Here is a 24,021-nt window from a genome sequence, read left to right as displayed (position 1 = left end):
TAGTAACCTGAGCAGTGCTCCAATGGTGGGCTCACTCTTGGGAGGACAGAGATTGCATGTATGGCTATATGCAGGGGCGGGCAGGAGGGAGGACACAGGGTTCGGCCTCTGTTCCTCAGGGCTGTCATAAAGGCAGAACCCTCTTGAGTGCCACCTCCCCCCCCCCAGTGACACCCTCCCCGCCCCCAATCTCATCACCCACAGCAGAGGAGCCCCTGGAGGAGGGAGACTTTGATCCAGAAGTTTCTCCACCCACACCCAAGGAAGGATTCCTTCAACCCCCAACCTACCTCCCTTTCTTTGGACAGGCCAGGAGATAAAGCTAGACCTTTTGGTCAGGGCCAAAAGGAGCAGGAAGAGAGAGGGCTGGAGGTGAGGGAGGAGGACTTGGGGAAATGGCAGGTAAGCAACATGCATGAAGAAGTACCTTCAGGCCAAGTGGACAGAGGACAACTTGGAGAGTAAGAACCATCTTCCCCCTACATCTCCCTACCCCCTGATCTAACTCCATTTGTGGTAGGATGTCTAGGAGGGGAACGTGTCTTGGAGAGGTTTGGGGACCTTAGCTGTGGGGACTGAGGCCCCTTCTCTGCTGAATTCCAAAGGCCAAGCCTGGGAAGGAATCCCGCTCTGCATCCACAAAGGAGGGATTGTCAGGCCTAGCCTTTGACACATGATGTTAAGTTGTCCCTTCTCTGATTGAGGAGCAGAGTCCTCTGCTTGAGCACTATGAGGACATCTTCTCATGGTCCAGGGATGTGTATATTTGGAGTCTCCAGGGCAGAGACATCCGGTTAATGGTGCCGAACGGTCCACATTCTTCCACTACTTCGCTATTAGAAAGTCCTAACTTTGATGTCACTCTCAGCTATCCTTCTGCAGATCCAACCTTTTTCTGTTCCCCTCAAGCCCATCCAGACTCTAATATGGTCTCCCAAGTCTTCCACGACTTTGTCACGACCCCCATTCCGGGTCTTTAGGAGTAAAACTACCCCCTACCCACATCTTTACCCTTCAGGCTCCTCCCCATCTTATCGAGCCCCCCCCCAGGCTCCGCCCAGCTCACGCTCCTGGCCACCGCGGCAGCCAATAGCTGAGGAGCTGATTTGCATAGCGGCGCGGGGGAGCGGCGGAGGGAAGGGGGAGGGACCAGGCGACCTCCTAAATCAAAGTTGGAAGGCGAGGACTGGGCGGAGGGGACCCGGGTGCCGGGCTGGGGCCGGCGGGGGGAGGGGGAAAGGGATGGGGGGGCGGGCGCCGAGGACGGCGGAGCCGGCCGGACACGGACTGCTCCGTCGCTCCCTCCCTCAGCTCATCCCCGCGTCCCCACTTCCCTCCTCCCCTCGCTCCGAGCAGCATCCTCTGCAGACCCTCGGTCCTCATTCCCGGGATCGTCCGGCTCCCGCGGCTCCGTGTAATTACCCCTCTTCACTGGCCAACCCGGGAACTTTCTCCGCCCGCTCCCGGCCGTGGGGGGTCGCTTTGCCTGGGCGGATTTTTCCTGGGGTTCACTGGGGGGCAGTCTCTGGAGAAGGGCCTCAGGGTTCCAGAGAGACGTCTGCCACCTGCAACCTGCCCCCAGCGGGCCTGCCGTCGGGTCTTGGCACCCTCCCGCTCTCCCCCAACCATGACCGAAATGAGCGAGAAGGAGAATGAACCGGATGACGCGGCCACCCACACCCCCCCGGGGACCGTCTCTGCCCTCCAGGAAACCAAGGTAACTCAGGAGGCGAGAGGCCTGGACCCCTGCCCGGTGCGTCCCCAGCCCGGGTGCCCTCTCCCCGACGCGGTCACCACTGTGGGCTCGGGTGCCGCGGGGTCACGGCAGCGGGACCCGGGTGATCCCGGAGGCTCTGCGCGGCGACCGGGGCGAGTGGGTTCGCGACGAGGGGCCACAGGGAGCCCCCATCACACAGGCACGACACGCCCTTGCGCGCGTGATGAGCGGACGCGCTGCCGCGACCCTCCGGGGAGGTTGTAACTCGGCTTTGTTGGAGGGAATCGGCGCAGCGAAGGCGGAGGGAGTGTGTAGCGGTGTGTAGCGGGTGTGGGCCGGTGTACGCGCCGGTGTGTGCGTGCGAGGCGCTCCCCTCCCGCGTCTGCCAGGTCTCTGTCTGTAGCTCGGTCTGTCCCTCTCTGCCTGTGTCTCTCCGAAAATGTCTCTACAACCTGTTTGTCTTGGTGTCTCTCCCGCTTTCTTTCGGCGTCTATATATGTTTATCTCTGGGCTCTCTGGATGTCGCTCTCGGACCCGCCGCAGTCCTGCATTCCCCCCTCCCAGCCAGGTTAGGCTCGGGGACGTGAGGCCGCGGCCCGGGGGTGCGTAGCTCCCGAGTGCGCGCTGGGGGCTGCGACAGCTCTGGCCATCGCGGGAGGGGACCGGGGGACTGTTGCCGCGTCTCCAGAGCAGAAGGACAGGCAGCCCCACCCCCCACCCCGGGAGCGGGACAGGGGGCGGGGGAGGGTGGGTGGGTGGAAGCAAAAAGAGAAGTCATCATAATTAATGAATGTCATAATTAACCTTAATTATGTATGATCGTTACTTCTGCGGGAGTCACAATGAATAAATTATTCCCCAGTGAAGGCAGGCGGAGCCCAGACTCCTGGCGCTATAGGGGTTGGTGGAGGCCACCACTTACATTTAATGCCCCCCCACCTCTAATCTGTCCACTTCTTCCCCAAGTTCTAGGTGCTCACTAGTGACCCGCAAGAAGTTCTGCGGGGAGCAACATGAGCTGAGCCGGCTGGGGATGGGGAGAGAAAAGAAGGCTGTGTCAAGGGCGCTCTCTGCCTCCTCCCCAGACTTCAGGCCAAGGCCTCCTTCCCTCTCCCTTGCACCTGGTGTTCTGTTCCCAACTGCTCCTGTTTATCCAGTCGAGGAGGGGACACTGAAGACCAAAAAAAATGGGTGGGGTCTTTGGCTCCTTCCAGGTGTCAAGAGCTCGTCTATAGCTCTTTCCAATGCCCATCTTCCTCCTAATTCTGTCCAGTCCACCCCTCAGGATATGAGGTTAATTCAAGGTCAAGGTCATCTAGAGAGTGACCAGGAGTAGATGAGTAGGGGCAGGGTAGGGCCTGGCTGAGACACCCCAAGGAGCTCCTCGTCTCTAAACCAGTGAGACCCACTGGGTCTCCATGTCAGTCTTCAGATCTGAACTTGACCTTCTTCTGCCCCCTTCTGAGAACGAGACTCTGGTCTCTCAGACCACAGAGTTAACTCCCCCCCAGAGATCCAAGTCTCTACTAAGAAAGGAGTAAGGGAGGATATTGCTTGGAATATTTGTGACAGCTTTTTGTTAAAGCAGAGAGTCCCAGGAGCTGAGCCCCATCCTGAGTGCCAATATCCCTGGCCTTCCCAGGTGCCTTGTAGTCACCCATGACAGACAGATACATTCCCCTTGCTTCCCAAGGCCCTTCCTTGCTTCCCACAGGAGGTCTGGCTGCCTGCCCCGCTTCTTAAGAGCTCTCCGAAAGCTGGAGCAGTGCTTGCCTCAGCAACCCCACAGCCTGCAAGCTCAGCTGTGTGGGCAGGGGGAGGTCAAGACCTGGCCGGTCTCTGCCTCCCTCCTCCCAGCACAAGAACCGTCCAGTGCTATCACCTCTGAGCCACAGAGATCCCAAGAGCGAGAGGAGGGGGATTACATACCTCGCCCTGCCCCTCTACCCCCCTTCCCTAAATCTCACCCTTGTGAAGGACTGTGATCACAACACAGGCTGGGCTGGGGGTCTGGGTGGAGGTATTCAGGAAGGCAGAGGTGGGCAGGGAGAGAATTCAGGGCCCTACCAGCCCCTTTAGCTCCCCACACCTCAACCTGTCCCAAAGAAGCTTTGGTCTCCAGACTCTAGGGCTTGGGGAAGGGGGAAGGGAGAGTTTGAGGCAGATCCAAAGAGGGGGCTGGTGTCCATTAGGCAGTGAAGCCAACATTCCAGGCTTATTCATCAGTGCGGGGGGCCCCCTGGGCATTTCTTGCCAACCTAAGTCCAGCCTCCTGCCCACGCTAAGGTTGGATCATATCCCTGTACCCAAGCTCCTCAGTGACCCTCCTGGTGCCATCATTGCCATCTCTGGGTCCCCATGCCATCTTACCACGGGGTGGTACCATCACCCCCTTTGGTGCCATCCTTGGGAAGACCCTGCCATGCCAACTCTGCCATCTGAGTCAGCTTGTGCCCCAACCACCACCACCCACCGCCAGCTGCCTGGTGCCCTTTCAGGAGCTGGAGGGAAGTGAGGAGATGCTGTGGGGAGTTGAGGAAATGAAAGGACCATCCAGTATGTGGGGAGGTGAGGAGGAGGCAGGCAGGCCAGGCCCAGCCTCTGGGAGGGGATTTAGAAGAAGGGGCCTGGTGGTCCAGGTTCCAAGCCAGACAAGCTCCTGGAACACCCAGAGAGAATAGGATCCAGGTGGGTCAGCTTGCCAGGGTACATGGCAGCTTCTCCCCATGCCAGGGAACAGGTCCTGGGACCCGGGGGCCCCAAAAAGATAGCTGATGGGAGTCAGGGAAAAGTCCTCTCTGGGAACTAGGCGTCCCAGGAGTGGGACTACCTGGCCAGGTTGAGCCAAAATGAGGTTTTAGTAACCAAGCCAGATGTCTCTTGAGTGGACAGGCATCAAGCCATTTGGCAGAGGTGCCCCCATCCTGCTGTCCAGCCACAACCCTTGACATCGGCCAACCATTCCTTCCCACTCCTCTGCCCTCCTGGGATCTGGGGCCCACAGCAGAGCCAGGGAGTCAGGAGCAGAAGTGGGGCTGCCTCAGTGCTGGGGAACATTCTGTTCCAGAGACCTCTGTACCCTACAGAGGTGGCTCTTGGCACTGAGGCCAGGGGAAGACCAGGAAAGGGCAGAGGCTGGAGAGTAAGGAGGTTTCAAATCTCATCCTGTGGGGATTACCATGGAAATAACAGCCTTGGGAGGGGAAGGGGAACACGACTGATGTCTTCAGATACTTGAAGGACTGATATCTAAGAGGGAGTAGCCCTTTCTGGAGCCAAGGGAAGAACAGAGCCGCTAGGCAACAAGATCTCAGGGAGGCAGGTTTCCGCTCTATATAGGGAAGCATTTTGCAGCGATTGCAGCTGCCCAAAGATGGGATGACTGTCCCAGGAGAGGGTGTGCTTCCTGCCACGGGAGGTGACCCACAGAGTCAGACAACTGTTCGGAGGTGACGTGGCCAAGGTGTTGTGGGATGATAGCATGGGCTGGGGACTACTCTAGGTGACGAGTCTTGCGGGTTCCTTCCAACCCTAAATTTCGATTGACCTGGCGGACAAGCCCATGGCATAGCCGAGGGGCAGGGGTGAGGGCCAAGGCAGAGCCCAGAGCAGCGGGACCCTTCGGGTCATTTGGGCTCAACAACGAAAGCCGCTGGTTCAAGTTCTAGCTCTGCCACTTACCAGCTGAAGACTCATCACATGTAGGTGATTTAACTCCTAGGCACCTGTGAGTTCATCTGCAAAGTGGGACAATAATTATCACTGTCTCAGAGGGAAGTGCCAGGATTAATGAGGTGAAGCAGATGAAGCGCTAGCCCGATCCCCGTATTCTGACAATGACCGCCCCTCATTATAGCTTTAGGTTTTTACTTTTTGGACCCAGAGCCTTGCGTTGCTTAGAGAGCATCTAGTCCTGCCTCCTTCCTCTTGCATTTGGGGAAACTGAGGCTCAGAGACGGGAAGTGAAGTGACTTGCCTTCAGGCAGCAGGTGTAGTTTTACACCCACCCCCAGCACATCCTCCCGGAGCCCTCTTGTGCTCTGTGCTCTGTCCCCTGGGCAGAATGGTGGTGGGGGGGGGATTCTCCCTGCCTCTCTGGGCCTGTGAGAGCCCCCAGAGCCACACTGGCTCATAGAATGCCTTTGTGTTCTAATGAATTGTCCCTGTGGCCCTCCGCCTCTGCCCTAACACCCAGGGATCTGGGGCATGGGGCCCTGCTTCTCACATACAAAGAAGCCCACAGTGCCACACAGGAAGCTGAATTTGGAAGGAGCTGGGCAACTCAGCGTGCCAGAAACCCCAAGGCTCTGGCCTCCCAGCCGGCACACCAGGGCCTGCCTCGTGCCCAAACGTCTCCCTCTCCCTCTCCGCTTCTTCCCATATTTTGCTGCCTGCTGGCCTCCCTGCGGTGACGCAGGCTGCTTGATGTGCCAGCTGGGAACCCCGACCACTTCTCCCTGCCTGAAGCCAGGCCTCTGGCCCTCTTTACCGATCACTGCTGGGAAGGAGTGGGCAGGGGGTAAAGGGGCTCTCACTAGCGGGGAAGAGATTCAAGGATCTGAGTAGAGATGTTTCCAGATGTCACTCTGGGCAGACTCTGAGAAGGATGTGTTGGGGTGAGCAATGGAAGGAACTCTGGCCTCAGTGTAGAACTGACCCAGCATTCCAGAACATGGGCTCCATTTCGGATTCCAGGCGCTTGCCCATCATTTTTTTTTTTTAAAGATTTACTGAGAGAGCGAGAATGAGAGAGAGAGTATACGAGAGGGGTGAGGGCCAGAGGGAGAAGCAGGTTCCTCGCTGAGCAGGGAGCCCGATGTGGGACTCGATCCCGGGACTCCAGGATCATGACCTGAGCCAAAGGCAGTTGCTTAACCAACTGAGCCACCCAGGCGCCCCTTGCCCATCATTTAATCAACAAATATTGACTGAGCACCTACTATGTCTTGGGGCTCTGTGTGGGGATTTGATTCAACTGTCCCTGCCCTCGAGGGGCTCCGGGCTCCTGGGGGAGTAAGAAGTAAATGACAACGTAAACCAGATTGGATCTATAATGGAAGTCAGTACTGGGTGCAGTGGGGCCCAGAGGAGGGAGTGGTTATACTAAACGGAATTCCTGCAGAAGAGACCGCTTCCCGCTTCCCGGAGGAGGAACAGTCACTGGAAACCCTGAAGGATAAAGGGGGTATTCATTGGATAAGGCAGAGAAAAGGAGAAGCACAACAAAAAAGGCCAGGGTGGGGGCGGGGAAAGCCCAGAGGAATAAACATGGACGAGTTGGAGAATCCCTATGTCTGGGCGGCAGGCGGAAGGCATGGATTGGAAGGGAAGCCTTGGCCAAGCTGCAGAGTCTCACGACTGGGGCAAGGGTCTTGGCTGTGTCCTGAGGAGCCAAGCATTTAGCCAGGTCAGGGATCACCTCCCTGGCAGCTGTAGGGAAAGCAGGGGGAGATGGGCAGGGTGGAGGCAAGGGGTTGTGGCCCTGAACCGGGGCAGGGCTGTGGAGGTGATGAGGTGATTATAGGGGATGGGCCGGAGAGCGATTTTGGAGGAAGAATCAGCCCTGAGGATGAGGGTCCGGGATGACCCCTCCCCCACTCCCAGCCTGTTTGAGAACACAGGTGGAAAACCTCATGTGTTTGTTCGGCCCCCAAAGTATTATTTTGTTTAACTCGAGTAAATAGTACACCCATACGATGAAATCCTGTGTAGCCATAAACAAGAATGATGAAACTCTTTATGTGTTGGTATGGAATGATTTCCAAGATTTACTGTTAAGTGAAAAAAGCAAGGCGTAGGAAACATAGTACACTACCATTTCTGCAATGGAAAAAAAAAGGAAATACAACCTCTTGAATTTATTTCTATCCAAATTCACAGAAAAGTCTAGATTTTTTTTTGGAAAAAATTGGAAAGCCTGGTGCCACTGGGCTGGCCGTGTGGACTAGCCCCGGTTGTCCAGGGGACCCCAGCAGCTGCTTTCTGGCCATCCAGCCTGTCACAGTGCTCACCACTCCCAACTGTGCCTGCCCAGCCAGAACTCCTCTGCTCATGGACGTTACCCACCTGGCTCCTGTCGGCATCTGGGATTGGGACCGCCTTCTGGAACAGGGCAGCTTCTGTCTTAGTACTTCGAGGCTGCAGCTGACCAAGGAGATATCCTGGCCCGGAGCCAGTCCCCTCTGGCTTTCACTTACAGCCCCACTTCCTCTCTCAGCTGCAGCGGTTCAAGCGCTCGCTTTCCCTCAAGACCATCCTCCGAAGTAAGAGTGTGGAGAACTTCTTCCTTCGCTCGGGCTCTGAGCTCAAGTGCCCCACTGAGGTGCTGCTGACCCCCCCAACCCCGCTGCCCCCTCCCTCCCCACCACCGGCATCTACAGACGGGGGCCTCCCAACCCCGGCCCCCTCCCCCTGCCCCATCCCACGGCCCCTGGCATCACTCAAACCAGTAAGACTGCACAGCTTCCAGGAACATGTCTTCAAGAGAGCCAGCCCCTGTGAGCTCTGCCACCAGCTCATCGTGGGTAGGTGCCTGGGGGGGGGGGGGTGTCAAGGAGAGAGGTCAGGGTGGGGGTGGGGAGTATGCCCGATGTTGGACTCTTGCTATTCAGGGCCCTCCATCCTAACTGTGCCCCTCACCCTGGGTGGACAAATGAGCAGCCTTGGGGTGGGCGGGTGCCCAGTGTCGCTGCATTTACTAACAGCTCAGGCTTCGGCTGACACGGCAAGTGTATGAGGGGGAGGCACTAGGCCCCCAGGCCGAAGTGAGGATGCCCAACCCCTTTCTCCCACCGATGCCCTAACCTGCCCCCTTTGCTCCTTGCCCCTGGATGTATCCTCTTTTGCCTAATCCTTCTTGTTGAACCCAAATCCTTCCCAGGAAACTCCAAGCAGGGTTTGCGGTGTAAGGCATGCAAAGTGAGTGTCCACCTCTGGTGCTCTGAGGAGGTCTCCCGCCAGCCGTGCCCTGGCAAGGCGGTGAGTGGGGACCATGCAGGGCTGGCTGGCTGTGGGTGCCCCCCCACAACTGGCCTGAGGGGGGGATGACTGCCCCTCTCCAGGCTGGTTCCTCCTGTGGGGTGGTCCTGGGCCTTGGGGAAGGACAAGCTCTTGGCGGGCTGTGACACCCTCATGCCCTCTCTCTCTCTCTGCTCCCTCTCGCCATAGTCCTCCTTCCGCCGCAACTTCAGCTCCCCGCTCCTGGTGCATGAGCCACCCCCAGCCTGTGTCACAAGCAGAGAGTCCCCACCCACTGGTGAGTGTCCCCCCATGGCCCCTGATCCTGCTGGGGTGTGATGAGAAACCCACACATTCGTCAGATAGGCACCTGAGTCATGTGGCACCACCAGTCCTTGGCACTTCCCTGCTCTGAATGCCCTTGGCCTGAATGTAGGGGCATGCATTCATTCATATCTTATGGAACAGACATCTTATGGAACACTTACTAGTGCCAGGCATTGTGCTGTCGACATGAGGACACGGCACTGAAGAAGGTGAAGTTCATGGTCTAGTAAGGGAGTTAGACGTGAAAGAACTAATCACACAAATCGTCAGTTAATCACCATTCTCATGAATGCCTGAACCGAGGAGGATAGGGACTAGAGAGTCAAGTCGGCACGGTCCTCCTCCGCAGGGAGAGGGAAGCCGTCCAGAGATACGAAGGATGAGGAGTAATTCCAGCAGGATCTGGTGAAGGCTGGTGTGGGCAGAGAGGGGCCTGGGGTGGGATGGGGCAGGGAGTTAAAGAAAGGACGTCTTGGCTGGGGCCGAGGGAGTGAAAGTGATGCAGGGCTTCGGGGCAGAGCAAGGTTGGCAGCTGGGTGCCTGACCTTGAGGGTGGCTCCTTGGCAGGAGCCAGCGGGAAGGTAGACCCCGTCTACGAGACCCTGCGCTATGGCACCTCCTTGGCACTGATGAACCGCTCCAGCTTCAGCAGTACCTCTGAGTCCCCCACGCGGAGCCTGGTATGTCAGGCACCAAAGGGGAGCCTGGGGGGCAGGGGTCCCTGAGGATGAGGGTCCAGGAGCTGAGCCCTCCCCCTTTGTCCCCAGAGTGAGCGGGATGAGCTGACTGAGGATGGGGAAGGCAGCATCCGCAGCTCAGAGGAGGGCCCTGGAGACAGTGGTGAGTGGCGGTGGGGACCAGGGGCAGGAACAGAGCACAGGGCAGGCCATTCCCCGCTGCCTCACGGCCCGGCCCTGCCCTGGCATCTCTAGTATTCACAGCCCCGGCCGAGAGTGAAGGGTCAGGACCGGAGGAGAAGAGCCCCAGACAGCAGGTGAGGTTATGCTGGCACTGAGCCCTGGGAGGCCAGATGGGAAGGGGATGTCACTTCTTCCTGTCATTGATCCATAGGTGGGTGAGAGCATGGTGAGTGGGAGTATCACTGCTCCGTCACTTATCCTCAGTCTACGGGGATGGGCAATGCCAGGGTGAGTACACAAGGAAGGCAGGGGGTACCACCCCTCCCACCACTGAGCCAATGTCTGCTGTGCCCACTCCCCAAGAGTGGGCCGTTCTGGGGTGCAGCCACCAGAGGAGAGTTCTCTTTCTCCAACCTTGGCCCAGATCCCCAAGGATGAACACGGTAAGATAGGAGAACCTGACCTCTCCCTGTCACGGACCCAGGTGCACTGTGTCCCACCTCCTAGCTCCCCCAGGGTAGGCCAGGTCAGGGCCAGTGAACAGTGGGTGGAGTGAGGAGAGTGTCCCCCTCTCATCACTGACCCAGAGCTCTTCCACAGCCCCCCAAGCCCCCTCTGCGAAAGGACGTGGGGCCCATGTACTCCTACGTCGCGCTCTACAAGTTTCTGCCCCAAGAGAACAATGACCTGGCTCTGCAGTAAGTCGTCTTTGTGGTCCAGCCCCACTGGGCAGCCACCGGGCTCCAAGCTCAGGGCCCTGCTCCCAGACCTTGGAACATGAGTGTGAGGGGGACCTTCAGGAACCTTCTCCTGCATGCATGAGACAGCTAAGCCCGGAGAGGAGCTGGACTGCCCAGAGTCCAAAAGGGACTGGTGCTACTGTCCTGTCTCCTGCCCTCGGTCCGGGCTCTGCCCTAAAGTGTTTGCTGTACCTGTGGTCACAGTGTCCTCTGACGGCATCAAGAATCCTCCCCCAGCTGCGGGGGGCGGGGCGCGCTGGGGATCTGGGGGCCCCAGGTGGTTAAGATGTGGAAAGGGCAGGTCCCTCCTGCCCATTTGCGATCCCAGCTCTGCCCTCCCAGGCCTGGGGACCGGATCATGCTGGTGGATGACTCTAACGAGGACTGGTGGAAGGTGACTTGGCAGGGTGGGGAGGAGAGGGACCCTGGTAGGCACCTCACCATTCCCCACCTTCAGTGGGCATTGCCCCACCTTCTCTCCAGGCCCAAAGACCTCCCCCACTCCTCCAGCCACTGGCCCTCGCCAAGCCTAGGACCAACACTTGGGACTTGCTCTCACTTTGACCCTCCCTGCCTCAGCCTTGTCCCTCTGCTCACTTCACGCCCTTCCCAGTGCAGAAGCCACCCTACTGGGGGTTCGGATACAGGAAGCCCAGGATCTGGAGTTTGATGGCATTGGCTCTGAACGGGCATCAAGTCTAGAGGAAGCAATGTGGGAGGGGGTGGCACCGGTGCTCATTGCCAGCCTCATCCCCAGGGCAAGATTGGCGACCGGGTTGGCTTCTTCCCAGCCAATTTTGTGCAGCGAGTCAGGCCAGGTGAGAACGTTTGGCGCTGCTGCCAACCCTTCTCTGGGCACAAGGAACAGGGGTACATGAGCCTCAAGGAGAACCAGGTGAGTGCCTGGACCCTGCAGCAGCCGGAGAGGTGGGCATGGGAGCAAGGCGGCAGGGGCAGCGGCGAATGCCCTGGAGGAGGACACTTGCAGCCTGGCAGTGGGAGGGAAGGCGGGTTCGAAGGTGGGGCTGCAGGGCCCTCCTGTCATCTGCTGGGAATTGGGGCTGGTGGCCAACAAAGGCAGGGGGCTGAATTTGGTTAGAGACAGCTTGGGGGAGGGGAAGAGCACTGGATGAGGAATCTGGAGGCTTGGGTTTGAATGTTGGCTGTGCCTCTGGCTTGTTGTGTAAGCTCCCACAAGCCCCTTTCCTCCCCTTACTTCCTCTGTGAAATGGGAGTTCAGTCGAGGCGTTCGGCCGGCTGATCTCACAGGTCAGCCCCGGAGAGCTGCTCAGCGTCTGCTGATGTCCTGATCTCACTGCCGAGCCCAGTTACCCTCAGGGGACCTGCACCCATCACCCCAGCTGAGGTCTCCAACCACATCTGATCCTGGGCCCATCATCCCCTGGGGTGGCCCCCTGGGAGCCATCAGCAGGACTCGGGGCCACGGCTATAGGCAGAGCCAGGACTCAGCTCCGTGTCTCTCCCACTCAGATCTGTGTGGGCGCGGGCAGGAGCAAGGATGCTGACGGCTTCATCCGCGTCAGCAGTGGCAAGAAGCGGGGCTTGGTGCCAGCCGACGCCCTGACCGAGATCTGAGAGGAGCCAAGAGAAGCCAGATGCCACCCCTGCCCATGCCTGGCCCTTGCTTCTGACCCCGGAGGGGAACAGGCATCTGCCCACACTCTTCTGCCCTCTGCCTCTCTCCTAGGGGCCACTCCCCGGGCCTTGGGAGCCTTCTGCACTGAGGAAGGTTTTATTTCTTGGGTCCCAAGGTGCCCTGAGGGAGTTGCTCCTCTGGGACTTGGGCATGAGGAAGGAGGAGAAAGTGGGAGGGAATGGGGAAGCTCCAGGTAGGTCCAGCCAATGCCCGGATACCCCCAGTTGCCACGCTGAGTGGGGAGGGGGGCGTTCCCGGGGAACTTTCCTGCTGCTTTGTCCAGAGAGCCTTCCCATGTCCACACCACCTTTGCATGCCCGACACCATCCCCCTCTCCCCACAGAGCCCCTGCCTGGGTCTATGTGTGTGACCCTGCAGCTGCCCCTTTGGAAGGAAGTGGGGCCTTGGGAAGGTGCCTTCCCGAGTCCCTCAGCCGCCTGCCGCCAGGGGTTGGGAGGCGATTCAGGGCTGCAGGAGGATCCTGAGTCCACCTCCTGGTTTCACCACCTCTCTCACTCCATCAATTCTCAGGAAAGTTCTGCGGGAATCTCTCCCCTTACTTGAAACCCAGGCAGACAGAGGAGGGGAGGGCCGTGTTCTAGGGAAAGCGTGGGTAAATCAGAGACTGTCTCCTCAAGAACAGTCACCACAGAGCAGCCTCATCGTGCCCTTGTCCCCTGGAGAAGGACACCCCGGAGCGGCCTGCACACAGAAGCCTGACGGAGCCCGTGCTTGGTCAGAACCCCCATGTCACTGTCAGGACTCTCTCGAGGTCCCTGGTGGCAGGGCTGGCCAGCCCGGGGAGCTGTGCTTACCTCGTGAGCCCAGGTCTCACGAGGCACACCCTGGGAGCCCCACCCTCAGGGCCCCCCTCCGTATGGCCCTTCCTCACCCCCTTCCTCTAGGCCTTGCAGGAAACACGGGGACCCCCCCTTCAGTGCAGGGGTCCCTCTTCTGGCTGTGTCTGAGGGAGTGGGAGATGCTCAAGGCAGCCCCGTCATTCTGTTTGGCCACCAGGAAAGGAACGGGGTAGGCACCCTGGGGGTGGGGTGGGCACATACGAGGAGGACCCCTCCGTTGCAGGTTGCTTTTCTCTGGTGCCAAGCTCCCTCTCCCCCCAAGCTCAGAGCCTCCTCTCGTGCCCTTGATCGTGCCAGCCAATGCCAGCCCCCATCCTGGGCACAGTCACACCCTCCCGTACAGGGGGAGGGACACATCCTCCTACCCACTGGCCCCGGCTCCACTTGTCCCCCTCGGAGGGGGGCTCAAGCCACACTGCCCTGTTTGCTGCCACGGGCCCCCCCACCCCCAGCGATATCCCAGGGGCGGGCCCAATGCCCACTGTACATGAGGCTGCATGACGGGTCTGCTGGGGCATCGCTGAGCCCCCAGACCCTTAAATAAATGTTTCTTGTCCCAATCTGTCTGCTCTGTGTATCTGCTTGGGAGAGAGGAAGGAAAGGTGCAAGGAGCGGGGCGGGGGCTGGAGGTGCCAAAAGGAGACAAGCCTGGAGGTGGGAGAATTTGCGGATCTCTGAGAGGAGGGGCGCTGGGCTTGGCCCAGACGTTGCAGGGGTCCCCCTGCCTCCCCGCTCCCTTCCCCCACAGCAGCCTGAGATGGGGGATCTGGGGAGGATTTCGAGAGGAAAGCAGAGCAGGGGTGGGGTGGGATGTTGAGGGACGTTGCAAGGGGAGAGGGTGCGTTGCGGCTGCGGTCTGGCTCGAAGCACACGTGCGTCCGCGGGGGACGGCCACCCAGCTGGCGCCTCGGCACCATCTCTGCGCACCTGGCGGTGGCCTCCGAAAACACCCGAGATCAGCCTCGCCCCCGCAGCCCCCAAGACCCGAGGCAGGAAGGCAGGCGGCGCGGACAGTCGCCGACAGGGGCCCCCCTCCCCCGAGATGACTGGGGGCGATGACTCAGTGCCGCCCGTCATGGAGAGCCTGGCACGCAGGGGGCCGGCGGCGGCGCCCCTCCCGCATCAGTGCCCGCCGCCCACCTGCTCCGCCGCAGAGCCGCCTCTTTCCCCCTCCGCCCGCCTGGCCGCGTCATCGCCGAGGCAGGCACGTCCTGTGCTATTTATAGGAAGAGGGGAGCGCAGAGGGAGAGCGAGGCGGGCTGCGGGGGTGCCAGGGCCACGCCGGTGCCGCCAGAATGGGGGGGGGTGCTGCCCCTCCTGATCGGCACCCAGCGCTCCTGCCTTGCAGCCCCCCACCCCCCAAAGCAAGGTCGGCCAGGTAGGGCCAGACGCTGAGCTTTTGTTGCGCCCCCTCACCCAGGGAAGGCCCTGGAGCTCGGTGGGTGAGCGGGAGGAGGAAGATGACCTCTCCTTTCTAGGACCCCTGACGGTGGGAATGAAAAAAGGGGTCACAAACCCAGTCCAGTGGCTTCAAGAGAGGGGAACTCACTTGAGTAGGCACCAGCTGTGCCTGGAGAGCCAGGCCAGGAACTTATGTAATCCCCTCGATGACCCACTGAGGAAAGTGGTGCTCTCCCCTTTTCACAGATGAAGAAACTGAGGCACAGAGATATTAGGTGGCATACTCAAGGTTATTACAGCTTATCCAGCCCCACCTTGCCTCTTTTATACATAGGGACACTGAGGCCCAGAGTGGACCAGTAACTTGTCCAAGGTCACCCAGCAAATTGGTGACCAAGACAATTTCAGAAATCATTCTCTTGCCTCCCAATTTGGCTCTTTCCCGACCTGGGTCCCTCAGTGCCTCAAACCAACAAGATGGAAACAGAGACACCCCAAGACGCTGGGGCAGGGGCTCCAGGGATCGCAAGCCCACCCACTGGAGAGAGTGAGAGCCTTTCAGCCAAGCTTTCTGCACACTCCACTTGTGCCTGCCACCAGTCGGCAGCCGGCCTGGACCCCCGCCTCCTCTCTGGCCCATTTGCCACACTGCTGAGGGCAGCAGAACCACTAACAGCACGCCCACAGCCTGGGGGCTGAGAACAGCTGGTGCCCCCGCCAGAGCCTCTGCCCTCCTCTGGGCCCATTCTGGGGGTGGCTGGGCCAGCAGTACCACTGGCCTTGGGCAGAAGATGCCCAGGCACCTGCCGGTGCCAGCTCCCCATTTGGCTCTATTGTCTGACCCACACATGCCCTCCCTCCCTCCCTCCCTCCACCTCAGCCTGAGCTTAACCTGGCATAGATGGTCTGTCCGTGGATAGACTTCAGGGAGATGTGAAAAGAGGGAGTCTGGAAGCCAGAGACAAGAGGCCTAAAAGAGTGGAGAGATGGATACCAGAGGTTGGGGGGGGAGACACAGACGGAGTGAGCCCCTCTGTGCAACCTCACCCATCTCGCTAGTCCCACTCCATTTGGCCTTGTCAACCTTCTTCACCCCCCACCCTTGTCACCCTCCACCCCGACGCTTGGGACAGGGTGGGGACCTCTACTGAGGAGTGCAAGGGAGGCAACCTCTGCCCTCCCTGTGCTGGCAGGGAGCTAGCCGGGGGTGGGGGGGGGTGGGGGGGGTCGTCTCTCTCTCTGAGCCTCGGAGAGAGCCCTGGGAAGGGGACCAAGGACCCTGGCCCCCTCCTGCTCATGGCCCTACAGCAGCTGTGCGTGCTACCTCTGCGGCTGTCTACTCTAAATCACACCCTCCCCCGTCGGGAGGGTCAAAGGTAGGTGCTAGTGTTCACGCCATGCTGAAATTCTGGGGATTCGTTGGCTTCTCCAGGCCTCAGTTTCCTCCCCCAGAAATGGAATGGGACTTGCTCAGGGAGGCTTTACCTGAGGGCCACGAGCACCTTTAAACAATATGCAGAACTATGTGGTGGGATCAGTTGTATGATCTTGAGAGGATGGATCTATCTTCCCATCGGAATTTCCCTAGGCTCCTGGACCTAGAAGAGATCCAGCGGTTACTTTAGGGGATCTGCCTGCTAAGGGGGCGCTCCCGGCCCTGCCCTGGGAAGGCGTTGGAAGCGCATGGTAAAAAGAAGTAACCTCCAGGCTTGGGGTGAGCTCCAGAAAGAAGTGACTAAACCCAAGAGATAGGCTTCCACAACCCAGAACCCTTCTTTCCCACCCCAACTCCTTCCAAAACGACCCTGAAAGTGAGGCCGCGTCCTACCCCTGCAGCAACCTGCAAGAGAACAGCGCCATCTCCTGGTCCAGAGGGCAACCGGCTTCGAGTTGCAAGCTCAGGAAGCCCGGGCCGAGCGTTCCCACGCTAACTTTTTCTCCTTCCTGTCATCCCTCCACTGCCCCGGGCCGGGGGGTGGGGGGCATGAGGGGAGTGGAAGGGGGGTGACCTTCAGTGCTCTTCCTCTTGTGGTCCAGCCACGCTTGGGAAGGAGGTGTCCCATGATCCAAGCTGGAAGCTTGGCCAAGGTCCTTCCTCTCCTAGGCCACAGCCTCCCGCCCCCGGGGTGGGACGAAGGATTACAGCAGGAGCTCAAGGATCAAGTTCACACGCTGCTACAGTGGCCACAGGGAACCCAAAAATCAGGTTCGGATGCACATGGGCGGTGGTGAAGATCCTCTAGATATTTCTGAGTCTGGGCTACCCTGCCTTGGGCTACCCACCTGCCCCACCCTGTCTGGACTGGACGAGGACACTAAGGGCAGAGTAGGAGTGAGGACCACTGTCCCCAAGAACACATCAGTCCTGTCTTTCCCATGCCAAGTGCACATGGGAACATCTGCCCGGCACATCCCCTGAAGGCCCCAACTGGCCTTCACATTGCTTCTCAGGAGAGGGGCGGAGGGCAGGGAGGAAACCAGGGCAGGCATGCGTCCTAGCTATGCGGAGGATTAAAGGAGGGGGCCCCTTCTCTGCCACTTTTCTCCCCAACCCAGACCTCTGACACTGCTGTATTTAACTGGCTGACTGACACCTCCCATCTGGGCATCTGTCCTTCAAACTGCCACCCACTCACTAGAGCCAAAGCTCTTTCAGCCACTCTCCCTAACCCAGTTGCTTCCTCATCACCAAAGGCATCACCCGCCCAGTCCCCCCTAAAGCTTGGGGCCTGGGGACAAGCCACTTTTTCCTCAGCCCCCACAATGTCTACCAAGTCCTATTTTACTTCCTAAACATCTTGAATCCATTTTCCCGTCCCCAGCATGTGTGCTGTGCAAACCCAGCTCATTTCACTGCTTCCCGCATCTACCAAATGGAGAACAACCCTACTTTATAATGAGGATTAGAGAACTGATGTCAGTGTAAAGTGCCTCACAGTACGGGGCTCGGGGCTCGAAGAGCAGATCCCTCACTGAGGCATGTATTGGCCGTCACTTCTACCGGCCAAGTGGCAAAATAAAACTTACTCCTGTTTGTAAGCAACTCACAATGGCTTTGACAAGTGTTTATTCCAATTTGTGCCCTATGTGACGGATATAAACCAAAAAAACATTAAAAAGTTTTTTAGTAATCTCTACACCCAACCTGGGGCTAAAACTCAGAACCCCAAGACTGGGTGCTTGTTTTTGTTTTTTTTTTAAGATTTTTTTGAGAGTGCAAAGCAAGAGAGAGAGAACACAAGCCTGGGAGAGGAGCAAGGAGGGAGAAGCAGGCTCCCTACTGAGCAGGGAGCCTGAGGTGGCCCTTGGGATCATGACCTGAGCCAAAGGCAGATGCTTAACCGAGCCACCCAGGCACCCTGAGTGCATGTTCTTCTAAGGCAACCAGGAACTCCTAAAAATCTCTCTGGGTAGGAAAGAAAAGAGGTCTAGAAATTGGGATGCTCGAAAGACCTCAAGGCCATTTGGGCACCTTAAGGAAGGGTTGGCTATTAAGTCCAGGTGGCATAGCTTCTGGGCTGGTGGTAGTTGAAATCCCCAGTCCTGAGTTCTAGGAGTAGACTTCAACCCCGGACCCCAGTGGAGAGCTGAGAAATACATGCATTAGTATCTTGATGCTTTTTAAAACAATGTGACAACCGAACTTGTTTCCCAGCCAACATTTGGGACTTTTGACCTGTTTTCCACTTTCTTCTGTGAAGGGCAGTTTTTTAAATTTTTTTTTAGATTTGAGAGAGAGCGAGACAGAGATAGTGAGAGACCACAAGTGGGGAGGAGAGGGAGAAAGAAGCAGGCTCCCCGCAGAGCAAGGAGCCTGATGCGGGATCATGACCGGAGCGAAGGCAGACACTTAACCCACTGAGCCACCCAGGCGTCCAGGGCAGTTATTTTTTTAAAGATTTTGGGAGAGGAGAGAGCACACGTTGAGTGCACGAGAGGGGCAAGGGGCAGAGGGAGAAGCAGACTCCCCACTGAGCAGGGAGCCCTGGAATCATGACCTGGGCCAAAGGCAACTGCCTTAACCGAATGAGCCATCCAGGCACCCGTGAAAGGCAGTTTTGAAGCACAGGCTCTTGGAGACTTGAGTAGAAGCCATTCTTTCCCTCCCTTCAGATCAGGCCCTACACCCAACTAAAACCAGGTAAGAAACCCCATCTCTCCCATGGATGGACACAGCACAACCAGAGGCCAGGAGCCAAGGAAGAAATGAACAGGCACCCTGCAAAGGGCCTGCACCCCAATCCTCAGTGTGCACTTAGTTCTGATCCTCTCAATAGTGAAGACCCACCAAGCAGCCAGAAACTTCGGAAGCAGAGAGAAGCAGATGAAGGTTGGCTTTATTGAGTAACTGATCTGTGTTCCTGCTGAGGCCTTTATGTACAGACAAAAGAGAGGGAGTTTTATTTCTTTGTCTCTTCCTCCTTGGACAGAGTCTTGATGATTTCCTCCTTCTTGGCCTGGAGCCGCTCTTCACGGCGCTTGCGAGCCTCCTTGGTCTTAGATCTGCGGGCCTCAGCCTGGTCACTGGATGATGGAAAGATGGGTCAGTTTGAGAATAAATGAGCTGCTGGGGAGACAGAACGTGCCCAGACCTCTCCCTCTGAGCCTAGTCAGCTTAGGAAATGAGTCACCAGGGCCACTACAAGTTCTGCTTCAACTAAGCCCCAGTCCCCACCCTGCAATGATGGTAGGTGGTGCTCGGAACAGGGGAGCATGTATTTCTAATGCAACAGCTGTTTTCTGGACAGACTGTGTGCAAATCAAAATCAGGCATTAGCGTATTTTTAAAGGTCTCAGAAGAACCCTTATGATAAAGATCAAAGAACCTGCCCCCTGTGACAGAAGCCAATTCCTGAAAAAACTTACGCCAGAAGCTTCTTGCGAGCCTTGTCAGCCTTCAGCTTGTGGATGTGTTCCATGAGAATCCGCTTGTTCTTGAACACGTTCCCCTTCACTTTCAGGTACAGGCTGTGGTACCTGAAGGGTAGAAGGCGCAGAGGCTTCGGTCAGTACTGGGGGCAGAGGCTGGCCCGGCATCTGCCCCTCTACGTAAGGTCCCTAAGTGCGCAGGGTTCCTCTCCTCTGCAGGGACGGCTTCCCCCAAACCAAGACTTTTTGTGCAATTTCCAGACAGGACAGCTTGCCTGGCAGGTGAAGTTCAATTCTTGGGCTATCCTAATGTTGCACATGGCCGGGGGTGGGGGTGGGGGTGGGGTGGGAGGGGGGACGGGACATGGGACAGATGACAATGGAAGAACTTTCTTTGAAAGGCCTAAGACAGGGCGCCTGGGTGGCTCAGTTGGTTAGGCCACTGCCTTCGGCTCAGGTCATGATCCTGGAGTCCCGGGATCGAGTCCCGCATCGGGCTCCCTGCTCGGCGGGGAGTCTGCTTCTCCCTCTGACCCTATCCCCTCTGATGTGCTCTCTCTCATTCTCTCTCTCAAATAAATAAAATCTTAAAAAAAAAAAAAAAAAAAAAAAAGAAAGGCCTAAGACACATGGCTCCCTCCCCAAGGCCAATGAGACAAATGTGAGTCTGTGCAGAGAACAAGCTGTCAAAGCACCAAATGGGTCTTAGTGGCCACAAGAAGAGGGTGTGCTTACATGTGGCGGTCGATCTTCTTAGATTCACGGTATCTTCTGAGCAGCCGGCGCAGAATTCTCATCCTCCTCATCCAGGTGACCTTCTCAGGCATCCGAGCATTGGCAGTACCTTTTCTCTTACCTGCAGGGAAGGGGGGTCAAGCCCACTGTTGTGCCTCTGGGTCTCAGCGACAGCTGCCAGTTTCTTCAACACTTGACAATTCACTCAGTCATGGGCCAAGGGCTTGACCTCATTTTCATAGCATTGCTTTCATTTTATGATGATGACCCTAAGCATTTCTTTCATTTATTCATTTTAAGGAAGCACCAATAAGGCAATTATTCCCCACTTTCTGCAGAATGTGTAGAGGACAGGGTGTGCACCAAGGCAGTATGGTAAGCTGGAAGGGGCTTTAAAGGAGCTATGACCTTCATCTCCCTAAATCATCCTAACCCTAGAAAGTGGTTTTAGGATTTACTGGACCATATTTTCAGGTACCCAGTAGAATCCTTGGCTCAGTGTAGGTGCTCAATAAATGTGACCTCTTTCTACCAATACCTTCAACTCCAACACTAGCGTCAGCTTTGAGTTGCACACAGAGAAAACACATCTAACATCATGGAGTAAGAAAAGGGCTTACAAGGAGACAAAATGGAAAGAAAAAGATCCTGGATATATCCCAGTCTAGACTTAGGCAACTCTAATTTAAGTCTCAGAGAAAAGGGAAGAACACACTTACCAATGCCCATATGTCTGCCCTTCCGGCGGGCCAAAGTGTTTTTACGGCACCGAGCCCGGGAATGGACAGTCACAGGCTTCCGGATGATCAGCCCATCTTTGATCAGTTTTCGGATCTGCTGACCTGGGAAAAGATGATGCATCTAGTCAGTGAGGTGGGGCCTAGCCCCGAAAACACCAGTCATAACCCAGAGTCCAAACAGGCCAGGCCAGAGACATTGCTCACATCCCTGGCCCAGTGGTCTCAAAAATGGTACAAATATTGGAACTTCTGCTTATTTCTCTTTTGTTAAAAAACAACAACAAAAAGGGGTGCCTGGGTGGCTCAGACGGTTAGGCGTCTGCCTTTGGCTCAGGTTATGATGGGATCGAGCCCCGCACCTGGCTCCCTGCTCCGCAGGAGGCCTGCTTCTCCCTCTCCCACTCCCCCTGCTTGTGTTCCCTCTGGCTGTCTCCCTGTCAAATAAATAAATAAAATCTTAAAAAAAAAAAACTTTCTTTCTATTTTTCTAAATGTTCTACAGCACACTCAAATTATATGTATTTGAGGATGTGAGATCAAGAGTGTACAGACATGGCCTAGTCCTCCAGATCCTGCCTCACCTATTAGCTACTGGTCTAAAACAAGATTATGATATTCTCAGCACACATCACAATGCCACAAATTCAAACTGGTTAAGAAATTCCCTGACAGTAGGGCACCTAGGTGGCTCCGTCAGTTAAGCGTCTGCCTTTGGCTCAGGTCATGATCCCAGGGGTCCTGGGATTGAGCCCCACATTGGGCTCCCTGCTCAGTGAGGTGCCTGCTTCTCCTCCTTCCTCTGCCTGTCGCTCTGCCTACTTGTGCTCTGTCAAATGAATAAATAAAATCTTTTTAAAAAAAAAAGAAAGAAATTCCCTGATATTGACCAACATTCTTTGCTTGACCAAACTTTCCTCAGCCTCCTGAATCACCTCCTAGGCCCACCTGTGCACGTCCTTGTAAATTCTAGTCTAAGAACCCCGCTTAAGTCAGTTTAAGCACAAGCCTCCACCCTTGATATAAGATCAGGTTCCCCAACCCCCAACATTCCCCAGGTGATGTCTGATCACCCGGGCCTGTCTTTAGCAACAATCCTGTTTGGTCAGTCTAGCCAGAATCCACGCCCCCCCCCCCCCCCCCCCCCCCCCCCCGCCCACAGCCCCTTACCATTAGGGTTTCCTATCTTCCAACCACTGACCCTCATACCACCCACCTTGGCCATAAATTCCTACTTGCCCATGCTACGTTCAGACTTGAGTGCAATCCCCACCCCCCACTGTAAAATCCCACTGCAGTTGTCCCTACACTTGCAGCAATAGTCCCGAATAAAGCCCACCTTACTATCTTTAACGAGGATGACTGAACACCTTTTTCTGTAACAATATCACATGGAAGTAATGTGGATATGTTGCTATCTGCACGACTGACAACTGTTTAACTGCCCTGAATTATATGCCAAGAGGCCTTTCCTAAAGCCTGAGGTCCCAGGGCTTCCCAATCCATCCTTCATCATTTCCTTGGCCATCTCTACTCCCAGTCCCTGTACTGTCCTCATAAATCCTTCACATAGTTATAAAACAATACCCGCATTAGCAATAATCATTAATACAACACTGGGTTGTTCCATTAACTCCCATTCTGTCATTTTGGCAAATGACAGAGAACCTCTGGTATCTCCATTATTTCTGGGACCCTCCATTTTAGAAGACCCCAGACTATGAGCTTTCCTAGGTTTGTTGAGAGTCAAAATCGTGACATCTTCCATCTCATGAAGGATGAGAAAGGGGTAGGGTGAAAAAGATCCCAAGAACTCACGGGAGTTGGCATTGGCGATTTCATTGGTCTCGTTGGGGTCCAACCAGACCTTCTTTTTGCCGCAGCGGAGGACACTGGAGGCAAGCCTCTTCTGAAGCCTGAGCATGCTGTGACAAACAGAAAACATTATCAAGCCCTGGAAGCCATTCCCCAGCAAGACTTGCCTTCCAATCTTTTAATGTTGTGAAGCATAAAACACGGGAATTGGATGTGTGTAAGCACTCAGTATTTAGGGCAACATCCCGCCCCCTCACCCCCCATATTAAGAATCATTTCTCTAGCAAGATTTTTGTGCTGTGCATTCCTGCAAGAGCAACTGGCCACCTTGGAATGAGAGCCAAGTCCAAGCTATGCCTTAACTTCTCTGCCTCAGTTTTCTCCTCTGGAAAACGAGGTTAATGGATAAAACTGGTATGAAGAGGGGGCTTATGTCCTTTCTGGTACCAAGCTCTAAACACAGCCGTCTAAGAATCCGAGGCCAGAGGGTCTGATTCGCTCGTCTAGTCCTTTGCTTCTTGGGCCCGCCTCCCTTGTCTTAATCACAGTAATAAGACTGCACGTTCCGCTAGCCTCAGAGTTTTCTTAGGAACCGTCCACGGGGCGGGAAGCGTTAAAGTGCTAGTGATCGCCCCACTCTAAGCAGTCTGAGGCCCGAGGCCTACGCGAGACCTGTCCTACGTCACATGGAAGCACAGCTCGGCTCCGATCCGGGGTGCCCAGCGAGTAAGGGGGCCACAGCCTAGACCCCGCCGCGGCCCTTCCACTGTCCGCGTTAAGAGTCGCTCGCGACCCATATGGCGCGCCGGGCCCACCCTTCCCGCGGCCTCGCCTTTTCGGGCCGCCACCCCCCATCCCCGCGAGGCCGGGGCCTGGTGCGCTCCGGCCCACCCCAAGCTCCGGGACCGGCTGCTTCAGGACTGCCTCCACCTCATCTCTCCCACCCGGGGCCACGGAAGCAAGCCCTGCCGCCCGCCGGCACGTCGAATCAAGCAAAATCAGAGGCCCGCACGCCCTCACCTCATGGCTGCGGCCGCAGCGCCGAAAGGAAAGAACTCCCCCCCGGCCGGGCTCCTCCCATTATCTGTGAAGGGGAGAGCCCATCCCCTGCTCCGCTTTCGCCCGTATTCCCCGCCCGTCCTTGCATCCTCTGCCACACTGAACTTACTCTTACCCTCTGTGAAGACCTAGAGAATAGAGGCCTAATCTCGGGAATCGGTTTTAAACTTAAAAACATAAAAAAATAGATCCTTTCAGTGAGGCAAAGTGGTATAGTCCGACTTTCTACTAGGCATGCGCAGCAAGGGTACCTGATCACGTGGGTAGTGGAAGCCGGAAGTCACGGC

General features: G+C 56.8%; 2 protein-coding genes across 13 annotated transcripts; one reads left to right on the top strand and one right to left on the bottom strand.

Annotated features, from left to right (window-relative positions):
• The first annotated feature begins 1,264 nt into the window (after positions 1-1,264).
• Positions 1,265-13,670, top strand: STAC2 (SH3 and cysteine rich domain 2). Of its 12 annotated transcripts, none has more exons than XM_027624525.2 (12): positions 1,265-1,717; positions 7,935-8,241; positions 8,598-8,695; positions 8,885-8,972; positions 9,569-9,681; positions 9,769-9,841; positions 9,934-9,995; positions 10,073-10,087; positions 10,462-10,559; positions 10,944-10,995; positions 11,359-11,496; positions 12,093-13,670. In XM_027624525.2, exons 1-12 carry the CDS (start codon positions 1,628-1,630, stop codon positions 12,195-12,197), a joined length of 1,239 nt encoding a protein of 412 aa, XP_027480326.2. In that variant the 5' UTR covers positions 1,265-1,627; the 3' UTR covers positions 12,198-13,670. The 12 variants fall into 12 exon arrangements, 9 of the variants coding, with proteins under 9 accessions (XP_027480326.2, XP_027480329.1, XP_027480334.1 ...); XM_027624528.1 differs by having other exon boundaries at positions 10,073-10,149; positions 11,359-11,419; XM_027624533.2 differs by having other exon boundaries at positions 11,359-11,419; positions 12,093-12,271.
• A 5,166-nt stretch (positions 13,671-18,836) lies between these two features.
• Positions 18,837-23,796, bottom strand: RPL19 (ribosomal protein L19). Its single transcript, XM_027625706.2, has 6 exons — positions 23,696-23,796; positions 22,679-22,785; positions 20,843-20,965; positions 20,124-20,244; positions 19,386-19,496; positions 18,837-19,043 (listed from the first exon to the last, which is right to left on the bottom strand). The coding sequence occupies exons 1-6, from the start codon at positions 23,698-23,700 to the stop codon at positions 18,920-18,922; spliced, it is 591 nt and encodes a 196-aa protein (XP_027481507.1). The 5' UTR covers positions 23,701-23,796; the 3' UTR covers positions 18,837-18,919.
• Between the last annotated feature and the right edge of the window lie 225 nt (positions 23,797-24,021).

This window comes from Zalophus californianus, chromosome 16, assembly GCF_009762305.2.
Source record: "Zalophus californianus isolate mZalCal1 chromosome 16, mZalCal1.pri.v2, whole genome shotgun sequence".
Lineage (NCBI taxonomy): Eukaryota > Metazoa > Chordata > Mammalia > Carnivora > Otariidae > Zalophus > Zalophus californianus.
The sequence above is the reverse complement of the archived record's forward strand: the minus strand, read 5'-3'. Positions and strand labels throughout refer to the sequence as shown.

Coding starts and splice junctions, on each gene's coding strand:
- STAC2 (XM_027624525.2), top strand. CDS start 1,628: ATGACCGAAATGAGCGAGAAGGAGAATGAACCGGATGACGCGGCCACC. Junction 8,242..8,597: donor CTGCCACCAGCTCATCGTGG/GTAGGTGCCTGG, acceptor AATCCTTCCCAG/GAAACTCCAAGCAGGGTTTG. Junction 9,842..9,933: donor GGAGGGCCCTGGAGACAGTG/GTGAGTGGCGGT, acceptor TGGCATCTCTAG/TATTCACAGCCCCGGCCGAG.
- RPL19 (XM_027625706.2), bottom strand. Junction 20,966..22,678: donor AATCGCCAATGCCAACTCCC/GTGAGTTCTTGG, acceptor ATCTTTTCCCAG/GTCAGCAGATCCGAAAACTG. Junction 20,245..20,842: donor GGGCAGACATATGGGCATTG/GTAAGTGTGTTC, acceptor CCTTCCCTGCAG/GTAAGAGAAAAGGTACTGCC.